The following is a 22,251-nucleotide window of genomic DNA, read 5'->3' as shown; positions in this document are numbered from 1 at the left end:
GTCAGGACCTTCAGCAGTTTTGTTCAGCCACCAGAGGACCCAGCAGAAACCTTTGGGGCCATCTACGTGAGCACAGACAGGACACCCACTCTGGCTGCAGCTCTCCAGCGGGGCAGGGATTGTGCTGATAACACACACGTGCACACACCAGAACACTCTCATTAAAAACTGAAGGGCACTTCCCAGGTCCTTGCAAGTGGCAGCAGGAAGAAGGGAGGAACTGTTTCCCCAGGCCACAAAAGCTGACAGCAGTTTTCCTTAAATAATGGTTTCTACTTCCATTTGAGCCCTCCGGCCTCACAGGATGTACAACCAAGCAGCAACAAATAGAAATAAGCATTAATTCCAGCTGGCTCCTCTCAAGCACCACGTCTGATCCCCGTCTCCCTGTCTCTGGTTGCTTGGCTGCCACGGGAGCACCGCGGGCAGTTTGTGCGTGGTGGCAGCCCTGTGCGGGAATGGGAGCGATGAACCCTTAACCACGAGGGGTTTCAGACCTCATGGCAGAGCTGCATCCGCCTCTGGGGAGCAACTGGGAGCCGTGACTGGGCATGGGGTGTGGGACAGAGGGAGTTTGGCCAGGGTCAGGAGGAGAAGCCAACCCTTTGACTTGTGATCACCAGATAGGAAGCTGAGCCCCAAAATGCTGACGGGGTTATGGCACAGGTACGTGATGGAGAGCAGAGACAGCTCTTGCTTCCCAGCAGATCTGAGCATCTTACGTAGACATTCAGAATAACCATTAAGTCCCAGTCCATCTGCCATCACAGTCCTTCTCCACCTGTAAGAATCTCAGCTATGATCCTGTTTCTTTCATTTTTATTGTTAGGTCGCAGAAGAATTTCAGGGTGTGGCCAGGCAGATCCAAATAATCTCTTTAGAGTGGTTTAAGTTACCTTCCATCAGCTGGCATGCAGTAACCAAGTGCACACTTGGTATTAGTCTGTTGCAACTGAATTTTGCAATCGGATAAACTGGAAGTGTCCGCAGTGTCCCCACAGGTACTGGGTGGCTCCATTGGCAATATCCAGCTACATGCCCTATGGACCTGTTAGGTCAAAATCATGAATCATTCCCTGAAGTTGCTGAGTTTCAGAATTCGCTCCCTGCCCTCTCCAGCCTCTTGGCAATGCGGACTGGAGCATCACAGATCTCAGTAAACCGTTGCTGCAATTCCCTGTTTAGGCCACTACTAAGAGAATATTTCCATGCATATCGAGATTTTTGCTCCTGTTGGAGCCCTACCGCCTCCCACGAGCCTGGGAAGAATTCAAGATCTCCCCAGCCAGGGTGCTCCCAGGCCACTGCCGAGTCCTCGTCACCTGCCGAGATGTCAGAAGGAAGATTAGAGAGAAAAAAAATCCGTGACATACGTGCAAACAGAGCCTTTCAAATCTTCTTGTCATTGCACATTAAGGAGTGTTGATTTATGATTGTAAAGGCATCAAATAAATGCTGGTGCAGTGCCTGGTGCCAAACATGAATAATTTGAGAGAACAAGTGGAAACAGTTAATGATAGTCTTGTTCCAAGCAGCTGCTCCGCGCTCCCTCCTTCAGCTGCCCAGTGTTTCCTGCAGCCGTTTGAAATGTTCTCCTGCCCATCATGCTTAAACAGCAATACACCAAAGAACTACGATACTCTTAACAATACTATTAATTAAAACTTCTTGGGTTTGGACCAAAAATGAGAGCTGAGAGGGGGTCACGCCACTCTGATCTGTAAGCTCTTCAGGATGCACAAGCGCACGAGCTCACACCACTGCAAGTGCACACTGCCTCCCATGCGAAGCATTTCCCAGCAGCAAGGGTCTGCGTCACTGCTGGTGCTTGCCAGGAGAATTCACCCTGCTTTTTATTTGTGTGAGGAAGCAGGGCTTCCCTGAGTGAAGAACAAATACCACGGAACAGCAGGAGGTGCAGGGAACAGACAAAAGTACTCACGGGTGTCTGGCTTGAGGAAAATAATGAAAAATCATTGTCAGAAAATCATGTGTTAAATACACAGTTTCCATCATCTGTAAAGTAATTGTGAAAATGCTGCAGAGCTGCTTTTCACCACAGGTAAAGAGTCAAGGCATGTGGTAAGGACTATTATCAGACAAGACATGGAAACTCAAACCTCAGCTCCTTCCTTTCCACACTTTTGTCTACTCAGCTTAGGCCAAAAAAAAGCAATTATGATGATTTTCATTTAAACTCTATTTTATAAAAGCCGTATTTTCCCTCCTGCATCCAGCCTATTCCCTGCAGTTAAACAATATTTATTTTTTAGAAATCCCTCAAATTTTGCAGGTGTTAGGGGATTGACCCCATCTCTCAGCAAGGGTTAAATAATGCACCAACATTATTATCAACAATGTACCTTATTTTTAGCCTCAATGCATTTGTTCTAGCAGTAGAAGAGGGTATTTCCCAAGACAGACGGCAGAGTTTTGTCAAAACACTGTAAATTACAATGAGCAAGGTTCAACATGGGGAAAACAGGAGTTGAGACATGTTAAGAGGCCGAACTTGTGCCAGTGCACACAGAACGTTTCTTACTTAGAGGCATAAGAAAGGTTTTGTTTTCACCATCCTGCAGCCTTTCTCACCAAGTGCCTCACCACAAGGTCTTCACAGCCCTCGGCTGAGGTGGGCATCTGGTGGGCGACCCATCCCTCGGGGTCCCTGCAGTCAGAGGAGGGAGAGCAGCCTCTCCACCCTGCATGTTGCAGTAAGCAGATGCTCTCTGCAGGTACCCGTTGTTCTCCTCTGGTCCCAACGGGAGCAGGGAACAGCTCTGATGGGCAGGCTCATGCTGGGCACATGGGGATTTGATCAGCCCTTACTCTCCTTGGAAGCTGAGTCTTGAAGCTCAAAGGTGTTTTTTTTCCTTGGCAGGTCTGATTTCTACGACTTCGCGGCAGCTGGATCGAGAATACAAGGCTGAACATATCCTAGAGGTGGGTAATGATGATTGTAATTAGCTTTACTTACTTACAAGTGTATTAAGTCCTCAAAGAACTTTCTTTGCAAGTTGGAGCACAGAGAAAGAATCTCATCCCATCAGCTCCCAACTGCTGGGAAACTTAATTAAATGGTGTGCGTTGCCCTAAGAGACAGCTGCAGCAGGACTGCAGGGTTTATTATTTCCTTGCTGAAGACTGGAGCAAAAGGCCTGTTCTGGAAGCTGTGGGAATGTAGGAAGAGGGCTGGAATTGTCCTCTAGCAGGATGAATAATAAAATTGCCAAAGAAAGAGGAATCCACCGTCATTTATCTCGTTGTACCGAATATCATTCTGTAGCTTTGCACTGCCTGCCCCCATCCCTAGCTGCTCCAAGCTATATGTATTTACATTATAGGGATCTCAGGCTGCTTCAGTCTGTCAGGGTGATTGAGGATAAAACATTTCTGTCTGCAGTGCAACAAGCTGGGAGCATGCACAGGCACAGTGAAGTGAGGGTGGGCAATAACTTGCTCAGCCATTGCAATACAGGCTGAGCTTTTCGGTTGCGTGGCCCCTAATGACAACAGCCTGACCTAGCAGTGGGGTCTGCCCCACTGCCCTGCCCCACTGCAAAGCAGGAGCCCTGCAGCACATGCCATCTACTTGCACAAGCCTTGCAAGGTACAGCCACCAGGTTTTGCTCTGCGGAAAGGAGAAATGCCTCTGAAAACACTGAGGTACAAACATAGATCCACATGAAAACCCTATCATCCTTCAGGACGAGGGAAATAGGTAAACGTTCATTACCTTCAGCCTGAAGGCTGGCAGCTCACAGCCCAGGTCGCAATGAGCAGCTCTGTTTTTGCTTGCTGGCAGGTGGCTGTTTCCGACAATGGGGACCCAGCCCTGAAATCCACCAGCAGAGTCGTGATACAAGTCCTGGATGCCAACGACAGTCCCCCCACTTTCCCCCACAAGCTCTTCATGGTGCAGCTCCCCGAGAGAGAAGCCTCGGAGACACCACTGCCGGTCTACAGGCTGATTGCTTCAGACCGCGACCAGGGCCAGAACAGCCAGGTCACCTACACCATCGAGGAGGAGGAGGAGGGGATATTCACCATCAACCCCACAACTGGCATGGTGTTCTCCAGGAAGGCTTTTCCTGCATCTGAATACAACATACTGACGGTGAGAGGAGAGGGAAACAGGGAGTGGGTGGAGAGGGAAGGGTGCAGAAACAGAAAAGATAAAAGAAGGAAAGAGGTGGATGAAATGCAGCGGTGGGAGGAGATCTTTTATGAGACAAGGGTGGGCTAGCGAGAGAGAAACTGGGAGGGAGGGCATGAGAGGTGATGCAGAAGGGAAGCCATAAAAAACTGAGGAGAAGTTTGAAGTGGACTGTCCCATGCGCTATCAGAGATGGACATGATGACCCACAATCCCATCTGGATGTGGACCTGAACATGAACAGCCTTTGAGTTTCAGGATTAGGGCTCACCCATTTCTGTGGGTCTTCACAACAAGGCTTGTGATCCAGGCCTCTGCTGTGCATTCAGCTCGGCAGGCTTGCTTGATGGCCTTGAGGAGTTTGGGTCGCACGGCTCCACCTAGGCCAGAGCACGGCCTACTGGGACAAGATTTATTTTGTGGGACTTTGGGTGCCTGAAATTCCCAGTGGGTGGGAGAAGCAGCTTCCCAGGGGGCTTTGACCACCCCAGTCAGCCCCGGTTCATGCAGCAGATTGCCAAACCAGCCCTCACCCTGCATTTCCCGGCAGGTCAAGGCAACGGACGGCGGCAGCCCCCCGCTCTCCTCCCACGTGCGGCTTCACATCAGCTGGGTCGCCCGGCCCGGCCCTTCCTCGGAGCCTCTGGCTTTCGACGAGCCCCACTTTAACTTTGCCGTCATGGAGACGGATCCCGTGAACCACATGGTGGGAGTGATCAGCATCGAGATGGGCCCCAGCCAAGTGTGGTTCAATATCACAGGTGAGGCACAGAAATTGCACAGACACAAGGGTGTCCGGAGCGCTTGCCCCGGCTCCCTCAGCTTCCAGGGAAAGCTTTCTCACAGAAACCAAGAGGCTTGGGCTGCACTAGACAAAGCCAACTGTCCAAGGGCTCTGCTGCCAAGTGCAATTATCTAACACACTGCTTTAATGACATTCTGCGACTTACCAGTGTTGGAGGCGTTCTCTGATGTCTCCCGAAAGGCAGGGCATGCCAAACCCAGCTCCTCCTGGGAGTCGAGGGACATTGTAGGTTACGGTAAAGCACCCTGTGAGGATCCACGGTCTGGCTGGGTCCTGCAGACAGCCCCATCCCTGCCTGCCTGCAGAGCCCACGGTCCCACCAGGGAGCTGAGAAGGAAGGGTTCCTCAGGGAGCTGGTTGGACCTGCCTGGTGGGGCCATCGCTTCCACCTCGCAGCATCCCGGGGGTGACGTAGACATGAAACCAAAGTGGCTCTAGGGCCTCCTCTGAGACACGGGTTGCCAGGGCAGAGGGGACGTGGGCTGTCACCCCCCGGGGACTCGTCAGGCAGTGGGCGTGCAGAACTGGTCCTACAAACGAGGGCCAATTGTGCTCAGGTAATTTGGTGTTTTGAAGTGTTGCCCCAATCTGCCTCGCACAGCCTCTTCCTGACACTGCCTGCAGGGCTAGCCCTCGTCAAACAAAGCCTTAATTGGGTGAGTGAATAGCTTTCTCCGTTAGAATGTCAGGGCAGGGATAATGGTGCATAAATACAATTAAGCAACGGGAGATACAACGCTGCAAGGAGCAGGCAGTATCAGCGCGAGGCTTATCTGGCAGCAGCAGTGCCTGCGTGGGTTTGCAGCATTAACGACGCCTTCCTCTGAACCTTATCCCATCCTGAACCTGCTGAGCACTTGCCTGTGTGCTCAGTCTCGTCTTTGGTGGTCCCTGGTGCCCGAAGTGCCAGTCAGGGTGCTGTTGGTTTGTGTAGCAGGGGAAGAGGACAGGCCCTCATTTCACCAGCTCAGCGTCCCAGCAGCGGGCAGTCAGGCAGCTGAGGCAGAGATCCAGGAGCCCTCATCTCCTTGCTCAAAATCTTGCCTTTCCCAGTCCACAAAGGCTCTGTCACTGGGGTTGGTGGTGCTGGCAAAAACTCTCACAAAGCAGCATTAAAAATACAGCATTAAAAAAAGCAGCATTAAAATAATGGCTCTCCTTTCCTGGACTTCCTCTTTCCCTTTGGCACCATGCAGAGGGAACCCTTCTGTCTTCTGTAAGGGAAAGGCATCTATGGGTCCCTCCCTTTTCCTCTGTCTCTGCTTCCTTCTGTCTCCTTCCCAGCAGGAAGGTGCTGCTCCAGATGGCTGGCAACCCCTGCATTTCTCCCGCAAGGGAAGGTGTGTCATTTAACAGCCAGCCAACATTTTCCCAGCTGGTATGAGCATAAAACAGAATCCATAGCACCTGGTAGCCAAGAATGGAGGAGCTGAAAGATGGAATACTATGGCAGAAAGCTGCTTCTATCTAGCCAAATCTCAGAACAACGTAGTGGTGCTTCATCTGTGATGGAGAACTAGGAGGCCACCAGCAAGTGAGGCGTGTGAGCGGGGCTGCCACGCCAGGGCTGAGCAGGAGCAGCGTGAGGGGCAGCCTGCTGGTGCTGAGCTGCTCGGGCCATGGTTCCTGGCACTATGGGGCCATCTGGGATGGAGGCAGTGGGCTCTAATCACCCTGCAAGCACCGTCTGCCTTCCCAACTGTTCCAGATCTGGGCTGCTTCAGGAGCTCGCAGGCTCCCAGCCATGGCAATGAAGATCACTGCTGGCATGCCCATGGTGTCACCTTGAAGTGGAGGCCAGCAGGAGCATTGTTCAGCCCTGCAGGCCCCTGGTCCATGTGACGCTGCACAGCTAGAGGCCTTGTGCAAATAAATCAATGCTCAAATGTGTCTGTTGCAAATCTAGCCAGGACATCATATGCATACGTGCATCCATTCTCCTCTCTTCCCCCTCATTTTCTCTGATTTCCCTCATCTTTCCTCTCATACTCCTTTGTCATCATGCCTGACTACCTCCTTGTCCAGCTTCTCCATGTCCTCCCTGTCTCTTGTGTCCATCCATCACATTTTGTATTGATTTTCCAGATCTGGGGGAAACCTTGCCTATGGCACTGTCTCCAACTAGCTGAATGCCAAGGATGAATGCCTACACACCCCCATGCCAGGTGTACTGCCTGGCATGCCACGTATCTCTGTGGCTGGGCGTGAGCTTGGTGTGTGGTTTGTGTACGGTGTCTGGAGGGGAGATCCTCATCCTTCAGATCTCCAGGCAGCTCCTGGAATTCCTTTGCCATGCAGGTGCTTGTAGCTTGCCCCAGACAGAAATGTAGCTGTAACTCTCCCACCATTTCCTTTTTTTTTTTTTTTTTTTTTTCATTTCTCTCTTATTTCAGGCGGCGATGATGACATGGATTTTGATATTGAAAAGAGTACAGGTAGTATGGTCATTGCAAGAGCCCTTGACGCAAGGAAGAAGTCAAGCTATAACCTGACAGTAGAAGTCACCGATGGGTCCACTACCATCAAAACTCAGGTAATCCTTTCTGCTTTAGTAGAAACCCCATCAAGAATGAGTATATGCCAAAGGGAATCTTTCTTCTGACTCCACTGATCAGGTGCCAGGTACAAGAATCTCATTACACCATGATCTATCATTACACAGTGACACAAGTCTTGCACAAGTCCCAGACTAAGATTTTTTTTTATGTTATTGGAAACACAAACAGTCTAGGAAAGCCCCATCCTTTCCCGCTGATATATAAGGACACAGCTACACCACTGGCCAAGCTGGGATGGCAGTTCACACTCAGGCCTTAGCTCGCTCTCAGCTGCTCAGACCAAATTACAGCATGGCTGGAACAACATACTAAGACATAAGGTAAATGTGTGTGCAGCTAGGTCATGCTTGGGTCTGCGGGACCACAGCCTGGTACTCGCTGCCTTGTGTAAACCCAGCACAGACACAGCTTCAGGAGGTGAGGTCAGGCCCTGCCCTGTGCTGCTCCAGCACACGGAGCCCTAACAGCGTAACAGCACAGAGCTGCCTGGGGCTGAGCGGGGCAAACGCAGAGGTGCTGTGTCCTCGGAGCTGCCACATGAAAACAAGAGCAGGTGAAAGGAGGCACATTGCTCTCAGGCATGTCCCTGAGCCCCCGTTCCTGTGGCTGCCGAGGTTCACGTATCTTCAGCTACCCTCAGGAGGGGTGTTCAGGGCTTGATCTTTCACCAACCATTTTCTCCATAACTAAGATGCAGCCAAAAATGCAGCCCTCCCTACTGAGGAAGGCCTAGAATATGAGTCACCCACCAGTGACGCTTATCGTGGGAAATTGGCTGGGGAGGTTTGTGGGGGATGATGAATAAGGAGCGCTGCTGTTCCTGTGAAACGCAGTACTAACGGGGAGCTATCTCAACTATCTTCAGGTATTGCTCCAAATAAACAAACAAAGCCCTGCCTTGCCTGGTGTGCATTCCCTGCCACCTTGCATCTCATCCCCAAGTTTATTTTGGCACTCAAGGCCCCTGGCAGATGTCAGGAAACCTGCTGGTGCAAAACACCCACAGCATGTTCAGGTTTGTTAAAGGAAACAAATTACTACACTTGCTTGGGACTTCCTCAGATGCAGTCAACAAGTCAGTATGGGGGTGAGGGACAGTCAGGGTATGAGACCCAACAGAAGAAACTAGGTGACTTTGCAACTAGGACTCAGGCAGGCCATTCTCAGAGGTTTGCTCTCAAAGGGGAAGATTTGTCTAAAAAGTGCAGATCATGAACTTTGATTTTGCATAGCTTCTCCACACACGTGAAGAAGGCACAGCAGGGGTTCCCAGTCACCATGGTCCAAGCGTTGGAGAGGCTGTGATGGTTACAGGGCTCAGAGCATTGGCCCACCCAAGAGGGAATAGGAGCTGAGATTTTGCATGGCTCCATAAATCATGGCTCTCGAGGCTCTGCTGCCCTCACTGTGCTGTCTCCACAGGCCTTTATCCACGTGATTGACATCAACCAGCACCGTCCCCAGTTCCTGGAGAGCCATTACGAGGTGAGGATACCTGAAGATACCCCCTCGGGGAGGGAAATCCTTCAAGTCAGCGCAACAGACAAGGACAAAGGCAAGGGGCTCATCTACACCATTCATGGCAGCGTGGACCCCAAAAGCACAAGACTTTTCCAGCTGGATCCTAGCAGCGGGGCCCTCACAACAGCAGAAGGCTTCAGTTCTCAGCCCATGCCACAACACACCCTAACAGTGATGGTGAGTCCTAACCAAACCCTGCCAAGTCCCTCAGCTTCACCAGGATATACGGGCTGATGAAAAAATTCAGACTAGTTCAAGTCTTTGAAAGAGAATTTGCCTAGAGTGACAGGGAAGAGGAAAGCAGGGTGTTAAACTTTACTATATAAATCTAATTAACATAGCCATGTAATGCGCCCTTCACCCAGCTACTTTCATCAGAGAGCCACTGGGTTCTTGTACCAGGAACACAAATAATTGTTAAATTTTGCTTTCAACTCCATGATTGTGCTTTGGCTCTGAAACTTGCAGGAGGGGTTGGTATCAATGAAACCCATCAGCCTCTATAATGGTCCTGACAAAACAGTGGGAGCCCCGTGCACAGAAGATTGCCTGCTCCCTAAGTGTGACAGTACCTGCTCTTCCTCCCTGTCATCCAGGTACGGGACCAGGAGGTGCCCATCAAGAGGAACTTTGTTCGGGTCATCATCCACGTGGAGAACTGCAACCTTCACCCCCCGCAGTTCAGCACCATCCATTACGAAGCAGAAGTGCTGGACTCAGCAGCGGTGGGCACAGAGGTTATACAAGTCAGAGCGCTCGATCAGGACCAAGGAGCCAATGCTGAAATCCACTACTCTCTTCAGGCAGGTGAGAGCCATGCAGCAAGGCACTTTGGGCTATGAGCATGCCTCTGCTTCCGTGCTGTAGCTGGTGGCCAGCCAGCTGTCCAGCTTTCTCTAGTTGTTGCAAAGAACAGCAAATGGCTTCCCATTTCTAAACTCTCATTCCCTTCCTATCCAGAGAAAATCTAGAGCAAGCAAGTAATTTCCATGTTATGGAATGTTAGCATCTTTCCTTAGGAAGACAGTTCAGTGTTGGGTCACTGATCTATGGTAAAATATGACCAGAGAAGTTAGAACAACTTAAAATCTGATCTTCCCATCCATGAGAATGGAGTGAGGGATCACTGTCCAGTAGTTAGGCAAAACTACTCACTTTGCACAACTGCTGTCATCAATTCCACCAGTTCTACCAAGAAATACATCCTCAGGAAAGGGGAGCAGCCTCTCAGCATTGAGTGATGGTCTTTTAGGGTCATACAAGCTCAGAGGACAAGTATTTTGTCATTCGCTCTAAAGGTTAAAACTTAAATACTTGTGGCTGTGCCACACTGCCTATTTAGCAGGCAAATTCTTTGCAGAAGATAAACCATCCACCACTCCATCTTTCTCACTGCAATTGAGATCAAGGACTGGGGAATTTAATTGCTCCTGAAGTATTAGTAATTATAAGCATGACAGGGCTTGAAGCAGCTAGTCCCGTCTGTGCTACCATGTTCTGCACACAAGGCAGAAGTTTCAAGCACATGTTCTGACACCACTAAATATGCTCAAATCAGAAGAGTGTTTATACTCTAATTTACATTTTGATTGATTTAAATGTTAGCCCATAGATCTCAATGAGTTCATTGTTCTTAGAATGAAAATTATTTAGAAATTAATGAAGAAGATTATTGTCTCTCAATTAAAGAAACAGATGTTAATTAGGTCTGAAATTAGGAGCATCTGTAGAAAAGAGGCACAGAAAACCTAGAGCAAGAGGGTGTTTCCATTCTTTACTTTGTCATTTTTCTTCTTGCAGGTAATGGGGAAGGTTTCTTCAGCATTGACCCACATTCTGGAATTATTGCAGTTGCCCAGAAACTGGACCCATCCAAGCAAGAGAGATTTACACTCATTGTAAAGGCAGAAGACCAAGGGTTCCCCCAGCTTAAAGATTCTGCTACAGTGCATGTCCGCATTAGACCCTCTGATCGGACCCCTCCAAAATTTCCAGAGGCCGAATACATCACAGAAATCAGTGAATCCACTGCTGTTGGTTCTCCTCTGATCCAGGTTTCAGCCACAAGCTTGTCACCAGTCAGCTATGAAATAAAAGATGGAAATGGAGATGGAGTGTTTTCCATGAACTATCAGTCAGGCCTTATTTCCACCCAGAAGAGCTTAGATTTCGAGCAGGTGTCTTTTTACCAGTTGAAAGTCCGTGGCACCAACATGGCTGGAGCTTTTATGGACACAATGGTGCTTATCTATGTCATCGATGAGAATGACAATGTGCCCATCTTCATTAGGCCTGCTTTCACTGGCTGGATCATGGAGAACGCTCCATCACAAACCATGGTTCTGGATGAGAGCAATGCTCCCTTGGTGACTCACGCAACAGATGCTGACCAAGACTCCAATGCTTTGCTGGTCTATGAGATTTTGGAGCCAGAAGCACTGAAATATTTTACAGTAGATCCCAGCACAGGGACACTTACCAGTCGTGCTGATATAGACTATGAACTTACCCCAGTTTTCCACTTCAGTGTACATGCACATGACAGTGGAAGTCCCAGCTTATTCGCATCCAAGCCAGCCAAGGTGACAATCCATGTTAAAGATGTGAATGACTCACCTCCAGTCTTTGTCAAAGACACATATGAGCTTTCTGTCCTGTTACCTGTCCATCCAGGGATGGAGCTTTTGTCAGTGCAGGCAAAAGATGCAGATTCGGAGGTGACCTACAGCATCGTGGAAGGAAACCTTGATAATGCTTTCTATATTCATCCACTCACTGGTCTCATCTCCATTCTCAATGCTACCGGCTTGGGAAGCCATCGTGAACTCACAGTCAGAGCTGGTGATGGCTTATATAAAAGCACTGCTCTGGTTAAACTAAATTTAACTCAAGTACAAGGTTCTGGTTTAAAATTTGATCAGGATGTATACACAGCAACTGTGATGGAGAACTCTACAGATGAGAAGACTCTTACTGTTCTTGGGGTCAAGGGATATCAGCTAAATGAACCACTCTTCTACTCACTTTTGAATGGGAAGGAAAGATTCAAAATGATCCAGGCATCTGGAGTACTCCAGACCAAGGGTGTGAAATTTGACCGTGAAACCCAAGACATGCATGAGGTAGCTGTGGAGGTGAAGGACAACAGGAAACCATCGAGAGTGTCCCAAGCCACGGTCAAGGTTTATGTAGAGGATGTTAATGACAATCCACCTCAGTTTGAGAATGTGCCGTACTACACCTCGGTGCAGGATGGCACGGAGCCAGGTGACGTACTCTTTCAGGTATCAGCAACAGATAAAGACATTGGGAATAATGCGGCCATTACCTACTCATTCGCAGAGGACTATAAGTATTTTTGGATTGACCCCTACCTAGGAGACATCTCACTAAAGATGCCCCTTGACTATCAAGCACTGAATAAATACAGCCTCCGAGTCATTGCTAAGGACAAAGGCGAGCCTCCACTCCTCGCTGAAGAGGAGGTTGTGATCAGTGTGAGGAATAAATCCAACCCTCTGTTCCAAAGTCTGTATTACCGAGTGAAGGTGCCAGAAAACATCCCCCTGTACACATCTATCCTCCACATACAGGCCCGCAGCCCAGAAGGCTTGCGCCTCATCTACAACATCATGGAAGAAGACTCCCTCAAGCTGTTCAGCACCGACTTCAAAACAGGTGTCCTTACTGTCACAGGCCAGCTGGACTATGAGCTGCAGACAAAACACACGTTCACTGTTAGAGCCACAGACACGGCGCTAGGATCCTTTTCAGAAGCCAGGGTAGAGGTGGAGGTAGAGGACATGAACGACAACCCGCCAGTATTTTCTCAGATGATCTACACGGCATCTGTCTCAGAGAGTATGCCTGCACATACCCCTGTTATCCAGATCTTTGCTTCTGATAAAGATTCAGGCAGAAACAAAGTCGTCTCCTATCAGATCTTGGATGATGGTTCAGATGCTACCAAGTTTTTTAGTATTGATGCCGGCACAGGGCAAATAACAACAGCTCAAGCGCTTGATTATGAAAAAAATCAGCAGTTTCGCATGAAAGTGAGAGCTGCAGATCATGGGATGCCTCCGCTTAGCAGCGATGCCCTGGTAATTGTAGATGTGACGGACATCAATGACAATCCTCCTGAGTTCAGCCAGCTTCAGTATGAAGCCAAGGTAAGCGAAATGGCTACATGTGGGCACATTGTGATAAAAGTCCAGGCCCTGGACCCTGATAGTGGAGACACCACCCGACTGGAATATGTGATACTCTCAGGCAACGACAACAGGCATTTCACCATCAACAGCACTTCTGGAATAATATCCATGTTCAACCGCTGCAAAAAGGACTTGGAGTCATCTTACAATCTCAGAGTTTCTGCTTCAGATGGAGTTTTCAAGAGCACAGTGCCTGTGTATATCAACACCACCAACGCCAACAAATACAGCCCCTCTTTTCGGCAGAATGTGTACGAGGCAGAGCTGGCAGAAAATGCTGAGATAGGTACCAAAGTGATTGAGCTGCTGGCTATCGACCCAGACGGTGGCCCGTATGGCACTATAGACTACACCATCATAAATAAACTCGCTGATGAGAAGTTCTCCATAGATAACAAAGGCCATATTACCACGCTGCAAAAACTGGACAGGGAAAACTCCACTGAGAGAGTCATTGCCATTAAAGTCATGGCCAAGGATGGGGGTGGGAAGGTGGCATTCTGCACTGTCAAAATAATCCTTACAGACGAGAATGACAACCCACCTCAGTTCAAAGCATCTGAATACACGCTGTCCATCCAGTCCAATGTAAGCAAAGGCTCCCCCGTCATTCAGGTACTGGCTTATGACGCTGATGAAGGTGCAAATGCAGATGTCATTTACTCCGTTGACTCCGTGGAAGATGTGGCAGAAGACCTTGTTGAGATCAATGCTGCCACTGGGGTGGTTAAGGTGAAAGAGAGCCTCGTTGGTTTAGAAAACAGAGCCTTTAACTTCAAGGTGAAAGCTGAAGATGGCAGACCCCCTCACTGGAACTCCCTTGTCCCAGTGAACCTTCAAATTGTCCCCAGGGAGGTGACATTGCCAAGGTTTTCTGAGCCCCTTTACACGTTCTCGGCATCTGAGGACCTTCCAGAAGGTTCGGAAATAGGGTCAGTCAAAGCTTTCGCAGAGGATCCCATCATATACAGCCTGGTGAAGGGAACCACCACAGAAAGTAACAAGGACGAGGTGTTCACGCTGGATGAACAAACGGGGGCTTTGAAAATCAAAAAGGCAGTGGATCACGAGACCACCAAGTGGTACCAGATTGATGTTATGGCTCACTGCTCACATCAAGAAACTGAGCTGGTCTCCTTGGTCTCTGTGAATATCCAGGTGCAAGACATCAATGACAACAAACCTGTTTTTGAGGCAGATCCCTACAAAGCTTTTGTCATGGAGAACATGCCATCAGGAACCACAGTCATTCAAGTGACAGCTAATGACCAGGACACGGGAAGCGATGGGCAGGTGACCTACAGTTTGGAAGCAGAGTCTGGCAACCTCCGAGGACTCTTCACCATTGATGGAGAGAGTGGATGGATCACCACACTGAAAGAGCTGGACTGTGAAACTCAGGAGATTTATCGTTTTTATGTGGTCGCCACTGACCATGGCAGGAAAGTCCAACTCTCTTCCCAAACCCTGGTGGAGGTGACTGTCTCTGATGAAAATGATAATGCCCCACAGTTCACGTCAGACTTCTATAAAGGGTCGGTAATTGAGAATGCGGAGCCTGGGCAGGTGGTTGTCACGCTGAGCACCATCGATGCAGACATCTCTGAGCAGAACCGGCGGGTCACCTGCTACATTACTGGTGAGTTTTCCTGACTTTATATCTTCTAAATGGGCAAGAATAATTAGAATTTCATCTCAAAGTGAGGCTTTGATACCTTGTCTTGTAAAATACTGACACAGGAATAACTTTACACTGACAGTCCGAACAGAAATAGCAGATGAAGCCTGAGCTCTGCCAGGAGCAAGACTCTTCAGTTAACTGAGTCTAGGGTATCCAAAAATCTTTAGAAACTAATTCACAGTACTGTAATTTCATTTATTTACACTTTCCTATTCATGTCAGTCTTTGTGAGTGTTTTGACTAACAAGAAACACCAAAGATGACTCTTGCATCCCTGCAGCATCAGTTGTGCCAACTAAAATTAACCACTGCTGTAAAACAACAAAAAGTTATATTGGAATGTTTATTGTGCATCTACACAAGTAGAAGCTTGATTTTACAGTACTGTTTGACCCCAAAGGGGTCCTGGAACAGATACTTCAAATTAAAATGTTTGTTCAAACTCAAATGAAGACCCTTCAGGGTCAAAACATTTAACCAAATCATGCCGCAGCCTGTTATCTGTTACAGCAACCATTCAAAACAGGGGAAGGAATGCTGGTACTTTCAGTTGGTTTATGGCATGCCTAGGAATTTGCAAGCCTTTGGGAGGAAAGAGGCAATTCATTTATGTATTAGTGTTTCTGCCGTTTTAAAGGTAACAGTAACTTCCAACTACTTTAAGCCTGAGAGAATGCACATTTGTGTTAGTGGTGAATACCATATATTCTTGCTGCTTTATACTTAAAAGCGCACGTCAAACTTTACACATAAACACTTAAATACAACTGCAGTGTAGCGCTATAGCAGGAGGCGAACCCAGAGCCTACCTTCTCATGTTCACTTGCACATTGATATCAAGCACACTGGAGCTAAATCTGAGCAGGGGCTGGGGTCTCCCAGCATCAGAAGAGGGGCCAGCAGATGTCTCAGTGGCCTCCAGATTCACGACCACAACACCACTGCACACATAAAGCAGAAAGAGAGTGAATTTAATTTACCTGTCTGCACGAGGCCCTTCAGAGCCTGGCATGAACAAACCCTGCAGCCAGCTCTCTTCATTGCCTCCCATTACCCCGTGTGCTCTCTCCTTCTCTCCAATGGCTTGGGTGCAGCAGAGGACATGAGCTCCTCGCCAGAAGAGAGGGATTCTCCAGGGGCAGCATCTGCCCCTCTTATATCCACCTTGTGTAGCGCCAGTGGGAGAGACATGAATCTGGTGGACTGGAGAGCCTGCCTGGTCTCGATTTTACCTATGTCTCTCATCATTTTGGTCTTATAGGATGAAAAGTAGCTCCAGGAAGCAGAGCTACATATTAAATGCATCTAAATATTAAAAGGAAATAAAACTATACATGGTGTGTAACAATAAAATCCAACCAGTGTCTCCAGGGTATCTGCAATTCTCAGATCCCTTTAGGAACATACACCGAGAAAGTCTGACATGTTTTAGGAAAGTCAGAAGATGCGGTTTTGCAGCAATGAATATGCATGTCTGCAGAACATTACAAAGACATTTTTGCAATTGGGAGCTGTTTCCTCTTTCCACCCCGTTCATCTCCCCAGTGTAATACTCAGTGAATAACAGAAACACGCAGGGTGTTTCACAGGTGTGCAGCAAGGTGGACCGACAGCTCCCCTCCTGACTGTTGTGATAGCAGTGCCTTTTCCATGGCACCACTGCAAGTCCTTCAGCTCTCCTACAGGACTGGCAGAGGACACATCCATATCCCTATTCCTTACCATTCCTGATTTTCAACACCCAGTAAATGTCTTTTTTCTTTTTCTTTTTTTTTCTCCTTTTTCTTGCCTCTTCTTGCCCCTTCTAGAAGGAGACACGCTAGGACAGTTCCAAGTTAATCAAATTGAAGGAGAATGGACAATTTCTTCCAAGAAGCCTCTGGACAGGGAAGATACAGAGAAATATCTCCTCAAGGTTATGGCTTCTGATGGGAAATTTCAGGCTACCACAGAAGTGGAAATTTTTGTTCTGGATATCAATGACAACAGCCCTGAGTGCGGGCAGGTAAGACATTTGTCCTGGTACGTCTGGGGGCACGAGGGGAGTGGCTGGGAAGGAGAGAACACAAGAGCAAGGAAGAAAAGGCAGAAAGAGCACATGTTGAGAGGGTTTGGCTTGTCATTATTCTTCTCACACGATCCTGTTGCTTTGATTATACTTAGCAAATTTAATTAAGGTGCACGTCAAGCAAGAACATTAAATCTAGCCTCCAAGCATGTTTGCCAGCAGTAAGTGAGCACCTAAGCATTATGAAGGATAATTCTTGGAGATAAACAATGCCAGGAAGCCTCCTGGGTAGGGGCATGTAAATTACCAAGTTTATATCCTGCTAAGCTGAAAGATTCCCATCAGGAGTGTTGTTACTGCAGAGAGCTGATCGCTGGTATGGATTTTACTCGTGGTGAGAAAGGACAGAAGCAGTTGTTTCCCAAAGGAGATTCAAAGGCTTGTGTGAAATGAGCTCGCTGGTCCCAGTCCACACCCCCCACTGGTCCCAGTCCACAGCCCAGCAGCTGGCTACCCTCCTCCCAGTGGCATAATGCAAATTACTGACCTTCACATGCTCCCAGCAGAGACAAGGAATGGGTGCTGAAATGTCCTCATGGCAGCCTGCATAGCTCCCTGCCTGGTGTAAGAGGGAGAATAAGAGAAATTAAATCTATTGCTTACCACTTGCTAACAAAGAAATCTAGGCTTTAAAAGAGCTTCAAGCTGTCATTGAGACCACCTGTTAACAACAAAGATCCACTTTACTAAAACTGCCTCGCCCATTCGTAGAGGCAGAGGTGGAGGTTTGCAGCCACCCTTAATTGTCTGCTCCCGAGCTTCACAGCATCATCTGTCAGCCCAAGTGTCGAAATTGAATCATACTGGAAACAGGGATGCTTCTTTACTCTATGCAACAGTCTCTTACAGATAGTCATAATTAAAATGATTGCTCTGATATTTATTTGTATTTTTATAAAGCTAAATAGCACTGATTAGGTTAACCATGGGTCGTATTTTCTTCATCTCCAAGCCTCTCTCCAAGTTTTCTGTATCCTTTCCAGGCTGTGGTTTTCACAGTTGGCTGCTGTTCTGGCTAGGGCCATAGAAGTGCCAAACATAATAGGCCTGTCTTCTAGTCTGTGCTCGCATATCCTGACGTTGTGGTCATCTTTCACAACAGCTAGACGTTAGGCACATTGTGCTCTCCTCTGTTTTGCCTTTGTCTTTGAACCTTCTGCTAGTCCATTCCTCCCCTGTATGGGGAGGTATTTTGGAGACGGATCAGATACCAATCACACTTTCTGTCCATGCCAGATATTCTACACTGGGACAGTCTCTGAAGATGCTCAACCAGGTCTCTTCATTTTGAAAATATCAGCGACCGACCCCGACGTTGGCAGCAACGCCCAGATCACGTACAGCCTCCACGGCCCTGGCGCAGAGGAGTTTCGGCTGGGCCCCCACACAGGTGAGACCCAGCCCTGCGAAGGCATCCTCCTTTCCAGGCAGACACAATGATCCTTCCATAGATGAGGTAGGGTTTGTCACATAGCAGGAGGCTTGATGCAGCGAGGTTTACAAAGGGGGGGTTGAAATAAAACTTATTTATGAGCACTTTTATCCTATGACGACATCCCTTGCGAGAGATTCAGCCCGAGTTGCAGGACTCCTCATGCCAAGCCCTGCCAGGGCAATGGCTGGCAGAGATCTGAGAACAGCCCTGAGCAGTGTGGTGTGGACACATCACCGCTATTAACCCAATTACAGCCAGCGTCCAAACTCAGTCTGTTCCTCCCACGGTTCGCTCAGGGTGCAGCCTGCTTGAGCCTCTCCGAGCCCTCCTGGGCTGTGGCTGAGGTTGCAGGAGCCAAGACCACCTCCTGTTCCTTCCCACAGGGGAACTGACCACCTCTGCACCTCTCGACCGGGAGCAGAAACCTACCTACCACCTCGTCGCCAAAGCGACTGATGGCGGAGGCCGTTCCTGCCAGGCAGACATCATGCTGAGCGTGGAGGACACGAATGACAACGCGCCCAGGTTCTTCCCCAGCCACTGCGCCGTGGCCGTTTTTGACAACACCACGACAAAGACACCCATCGCTGTGGTTGCTGCCAGGGACCTTGATGAAGGTGAGTCGGGATGGGATTTACTTCTTAGCAGAGTCCACCCTCCATCCTGAATAGAAACCTTTAAAACTTAGGGGAGGGCAGCAGCACTGGGCACAGATGCTTGAACCTTGGCAAAGACATGCCTGGATCTCATCACTGACATGTCCTCGGCTAGCAGGCTGGCATCAGCACTCTTGTGATGCTGTAGGAAGTGCAGTATCTGTAGAAATATGAAGACTTTGAGGAAAAGCTCAGAAACTGTAGCTATGATGCACAGCGCAAACTGTGACATGCAGTTTGTCTGGGCTCCAAACTGGACAGAAATTGTAACAACGATGGAGAAAAAGAATGAGCATAATACGGAAAAAAGAGCTTTGTGTCTGGAGAGGGTCAATGATGCGGATGGAGAGGTTCTTCTGAAAACAAAAGATTTTCATGTATGTATGTAAGGATCCTAAGAAAGGATAATAAACTTTCAATAAACCCCTCCAGCAGAGACTCAATTTACAGTAATATAAGAGCAAGATGATATTTATATGCTTTGGAAGAAAAAATGAAGGAAAATAACATTTAAAAACATGGGGATTAACACTGAGAAGCACAAGTAAATACAGACAGGTGTTGCTGATGCCTGGTGCTGAAGGAGGCTAGATGTCTGAACCTGCAGGTGGACAGGGGCACCTTGGAAGGGGATGTTCATGCAGCCTCCATTTTCCCTATAAATTTTAGGTCACTTAGGTACCTACATTCCTACTGGATAAAAAACTTGAAACCAGCAGCATTCCTACCCATGAACTAACGCAGCCTGTCCCTTATCCTTCCAGGTCCCAACGCCGAGGTGGTCTATTCCCTCTCTGACTCAGCCAATGGACACTTTTCAATTGAGGAAACCACGGGGGTGATCCGTCTGGAAAAGCCCCTGAAGGACTCGCAGCACTCCGCCTTTGAGCTGACAGTCTGTGCTACCGACCGGGGCTCCCCAGAGCCCCTCTCCGCCCTCGGCACTGTCACCATCTCCGTCGTGGATCTAAATGAATATCTGCCTGTTTTCCTGGCCCCTGAATATGTGGCTATGGTACAGGAGGATGTGGCTGTGGGTACGGAGGTCCTCAACCTGTCAGCATTGACGAGGGACAACACAGAAAACACAGAAATCAAGTATGAAATTGTGAATGGCAATGACCACGGGAAATTTCAGCTCAACTCAAATACAGGTAAGATGGTCTGATGCCCAAGCACGTCCAGGTTGACCCAGCATCAAAGGCTGTCCTTGTATGCTCTTTTGCTGGTTCTTTTCCTTTTGGTTTGCACTTCTGCTCTTCTCTCCTCTGACTTTAGCCACTGTAATGTATTGCACTTGCTCTTTTTATGCCTTTGCTCTTTCACCCTCACCCACTTTGCTGATCCTTAAACAGTTCTCAGGCTTTCATCCCCCTCTTTTCCCTTTGTGTTTCTCTGAAGGTCTTTTCTTACCATCTTTCATTTCTACCCATCTCTCTCCCTGTTCTCACATCTGTCTCTCCTTCACCTCTCATCTTCTCAGCCTCTGTTTAACACTCCCTGTTATTCTCTTCACATGTGTGTATGTGTATGTCAGAGGAAGGGGCTGGGGGAAAAGGAGGATGTTAGAGTACTCCCTTTTCTAAATGAGCTTCCCCTGATGTCTGCAAGCAGTCTTGGCCACAGATCTTTTCTGCCCCTATAGAGAGTACAGCATGAGGGTAGGGAGTGCAGCCTTCTCTTCTACACTAAATTTCCTCTGCTAAGTCACTTAAAGTGTGACAAAAATCTTCCTGAAATTAATGGAAAGATTGCTGTTATATGTCTGGGATCTGAGATGGGTCTGTGAGAAAGAGGAATACGTGGAGATCAGGATGGAGAAATTTTTCCACTTCAAAAAGCTGGGGAAGGTGATTTCATTTAGAAAGTTTCTCCATCATGATCACACTAGGTACCTGCAGCCCAAGCTAACAGGCAGTTTTATTAGGCAGCACTCAATGAATGTGGCTATTACCAATCCATTAACCACAAGCAGGCGTTGAGACAGGTTTACCAACCAAATAAAGCACTGCTCTATTTGCACAGAGATCTGATAAGAGCTGTTATCGCGAGGCCAGTGTTAGATCCCTGGAACAAGCACTGGCTGCATCCTCAATGCACTTCTGCTCTTGGCTGTAACACCCTCACCCACAGTGCCTTCCCAGCTTCTCTGTCCTCAAGGCTCCTGCTTCTTTTTCCAAACTGATCTTCTCATTAGCATGTATGTCTTAAAAGACACCAGAGCAGTGTCATTTCCAGGGAATAATTTTGTGACATTTTCAGTGCAGAACCCAGGAAAACATTGAAGTGCACAGGCCCATTGTGTCCTTGTGTCCCTTTCTTTTTTTTTCTTTATTTTTTCCTTTCTTCTTTTTTTCTTTTCTTTCAATTTATGTCTTTATTCCCTGTTTCTCAATCATTTTCCAAGTTTAACAGCCTCCCTTTTCCTTCTATACTACATCCCAAACCTCGGTTACAAATCACAGCAGCTTGCCATACACCTTTTTCTCCTGTACTATTCTGCATCTACATCTCACACCTTTTCACCCTGCCTATGACACCAGTGAGTGGTGCTCTGAAACTGCCTTGGTCACAGCTTTTGATAGCATCGTTGGACTCTCATCCTATTTTGTCCCAGATCTCTTCCAATCAAGACTCCTGGAGACCTTCCAGAACGAGAGGTTGTTTTACCTCTTCAAACGCTTGATACCAAACACAGGCAGGTTATGGCAGAATCGCTTCAATTACAGCTTGTTTTATGTGATGCCATGACTTTCAATATCCTGCTTTAACCAGAGAAGGTCAAAGCCAGATCAACAGCACCTTACCAGCTGGCAGTTTTGGCAATCATCTCGGTAGGCCTGCAGTATTCCAAAAAACCACATGTACCATTCATTTAAAGTATCTTCTTTCCTTTTCTGTCCATCTGCCAATGCAGGTGCCTTATACATAAACGGGAGCTTGGACTTTGAAGCGAGTCATGAGTATTACTTATCCATTGAGGGCACAAGGAAGGGCTCAGCCTCTCTCAGTGATGTCACCATGGTGGTGATCAACATAACTGACATTAATGACCATGCACCAGAGTTCATCCAAGACCCCTACTTCGCTGATATCCGGGAGGATGCTGCAGTTGGAGAAATCATCCTCACGGTATGATTACAAACAAAGCCGCTGT

The 22,251-nt window shown here is 48.1% G+C and overlaps 1 protein-coding gene and 1 long non-coding RNA gene across 3 annotated transcripts in view; one reads left to right on the top strand and one right to left on the bottom strand.

Moving 5' to 3' along the window:
• Window positions 1-22,251, top strand: part of FAT2 (FAT atypical cadherin 2) — a 57,685-nt gene that overhangs the window by 20,627 nt on the left and 14,807 nt on the right. The window contains exons 4-15 of the mRNA XM_083798876.1: window positions 2,882-2,943; window positions 3,806-4,117; window positions 4,707-4,917; window positions 7,355-7,494; window positions 8,942-9,217; window positions 9,637-9,847; window positions 10,841-14,893; window positions 16,744-16,940; window positions 18,240-18,393; window positions 18,822-19,055; window positions 19,859-20,248; window positions 22,012-22,226. Coding sequence (XP_083655002.1) covers window positions 2,882-2,943; window positions 3,806-4,117; window positions 4,707-4,917; window positions 7,355-7,494; window positions 8,942-9,217; window positions 9,637-9,847; window positions 10,841-14,893; window positions 16,744-16,940; window positions 18,240-18,393; window positions 18,822-19,055; window positions 19,859-20,248; window positions 22,012-22,226 — 6,455 coding nt within the window. The remainder of the gene's footprint in view (window positions 1-2,881; window positions 2,944-3,805; window positions 4,118-4,706; window positions 4,918-7,354; window positions 7,495-8,941; window positions 9,218-9,636; window positions 9,848-10,840; window positions 14,894-16,743; window positions 16,941-18,239; window positions 18,394-18,821; window positions 19,056-19,858; window positions 20,249-22,011; window positions 22,227-22,251) is intronic.
• Window positions 14,782-18,222, bottom strand: LOC310881479. 2 transcript variants are annotated; one of them, XR_014572409.1, is made up of 3 exons: window positions 17,491-18,222; window positions 15,745-15,876; window positions 14,782-14,918 (listed from the first exon to the last, which is right to left on the bottom strand). It is a non-coding gene; the product is annotated as an uncharacterized lncRNA (long non-coding RNA). The 2 variants fall into 2 exon arrangements; XR_014572410.1 differs by having other exon boundaries at window positions 14,915-15,246.

The sequence above is a fragment of the Anser anser genome (genome assembly GCF_964211835.1).
Source record: "Anser anser genome assembly, chromosome: 14".
NCBI lineage: Eukaryota > Metazoa > Chordata > Aves > Anseriformes > Anatidae > Anser > Anser anser.
The sequence above is the reverse complement of the archived record's forward strand: the minus strand, read 5'-3'. Positions and strand labels throughout refer to the sequence as shown.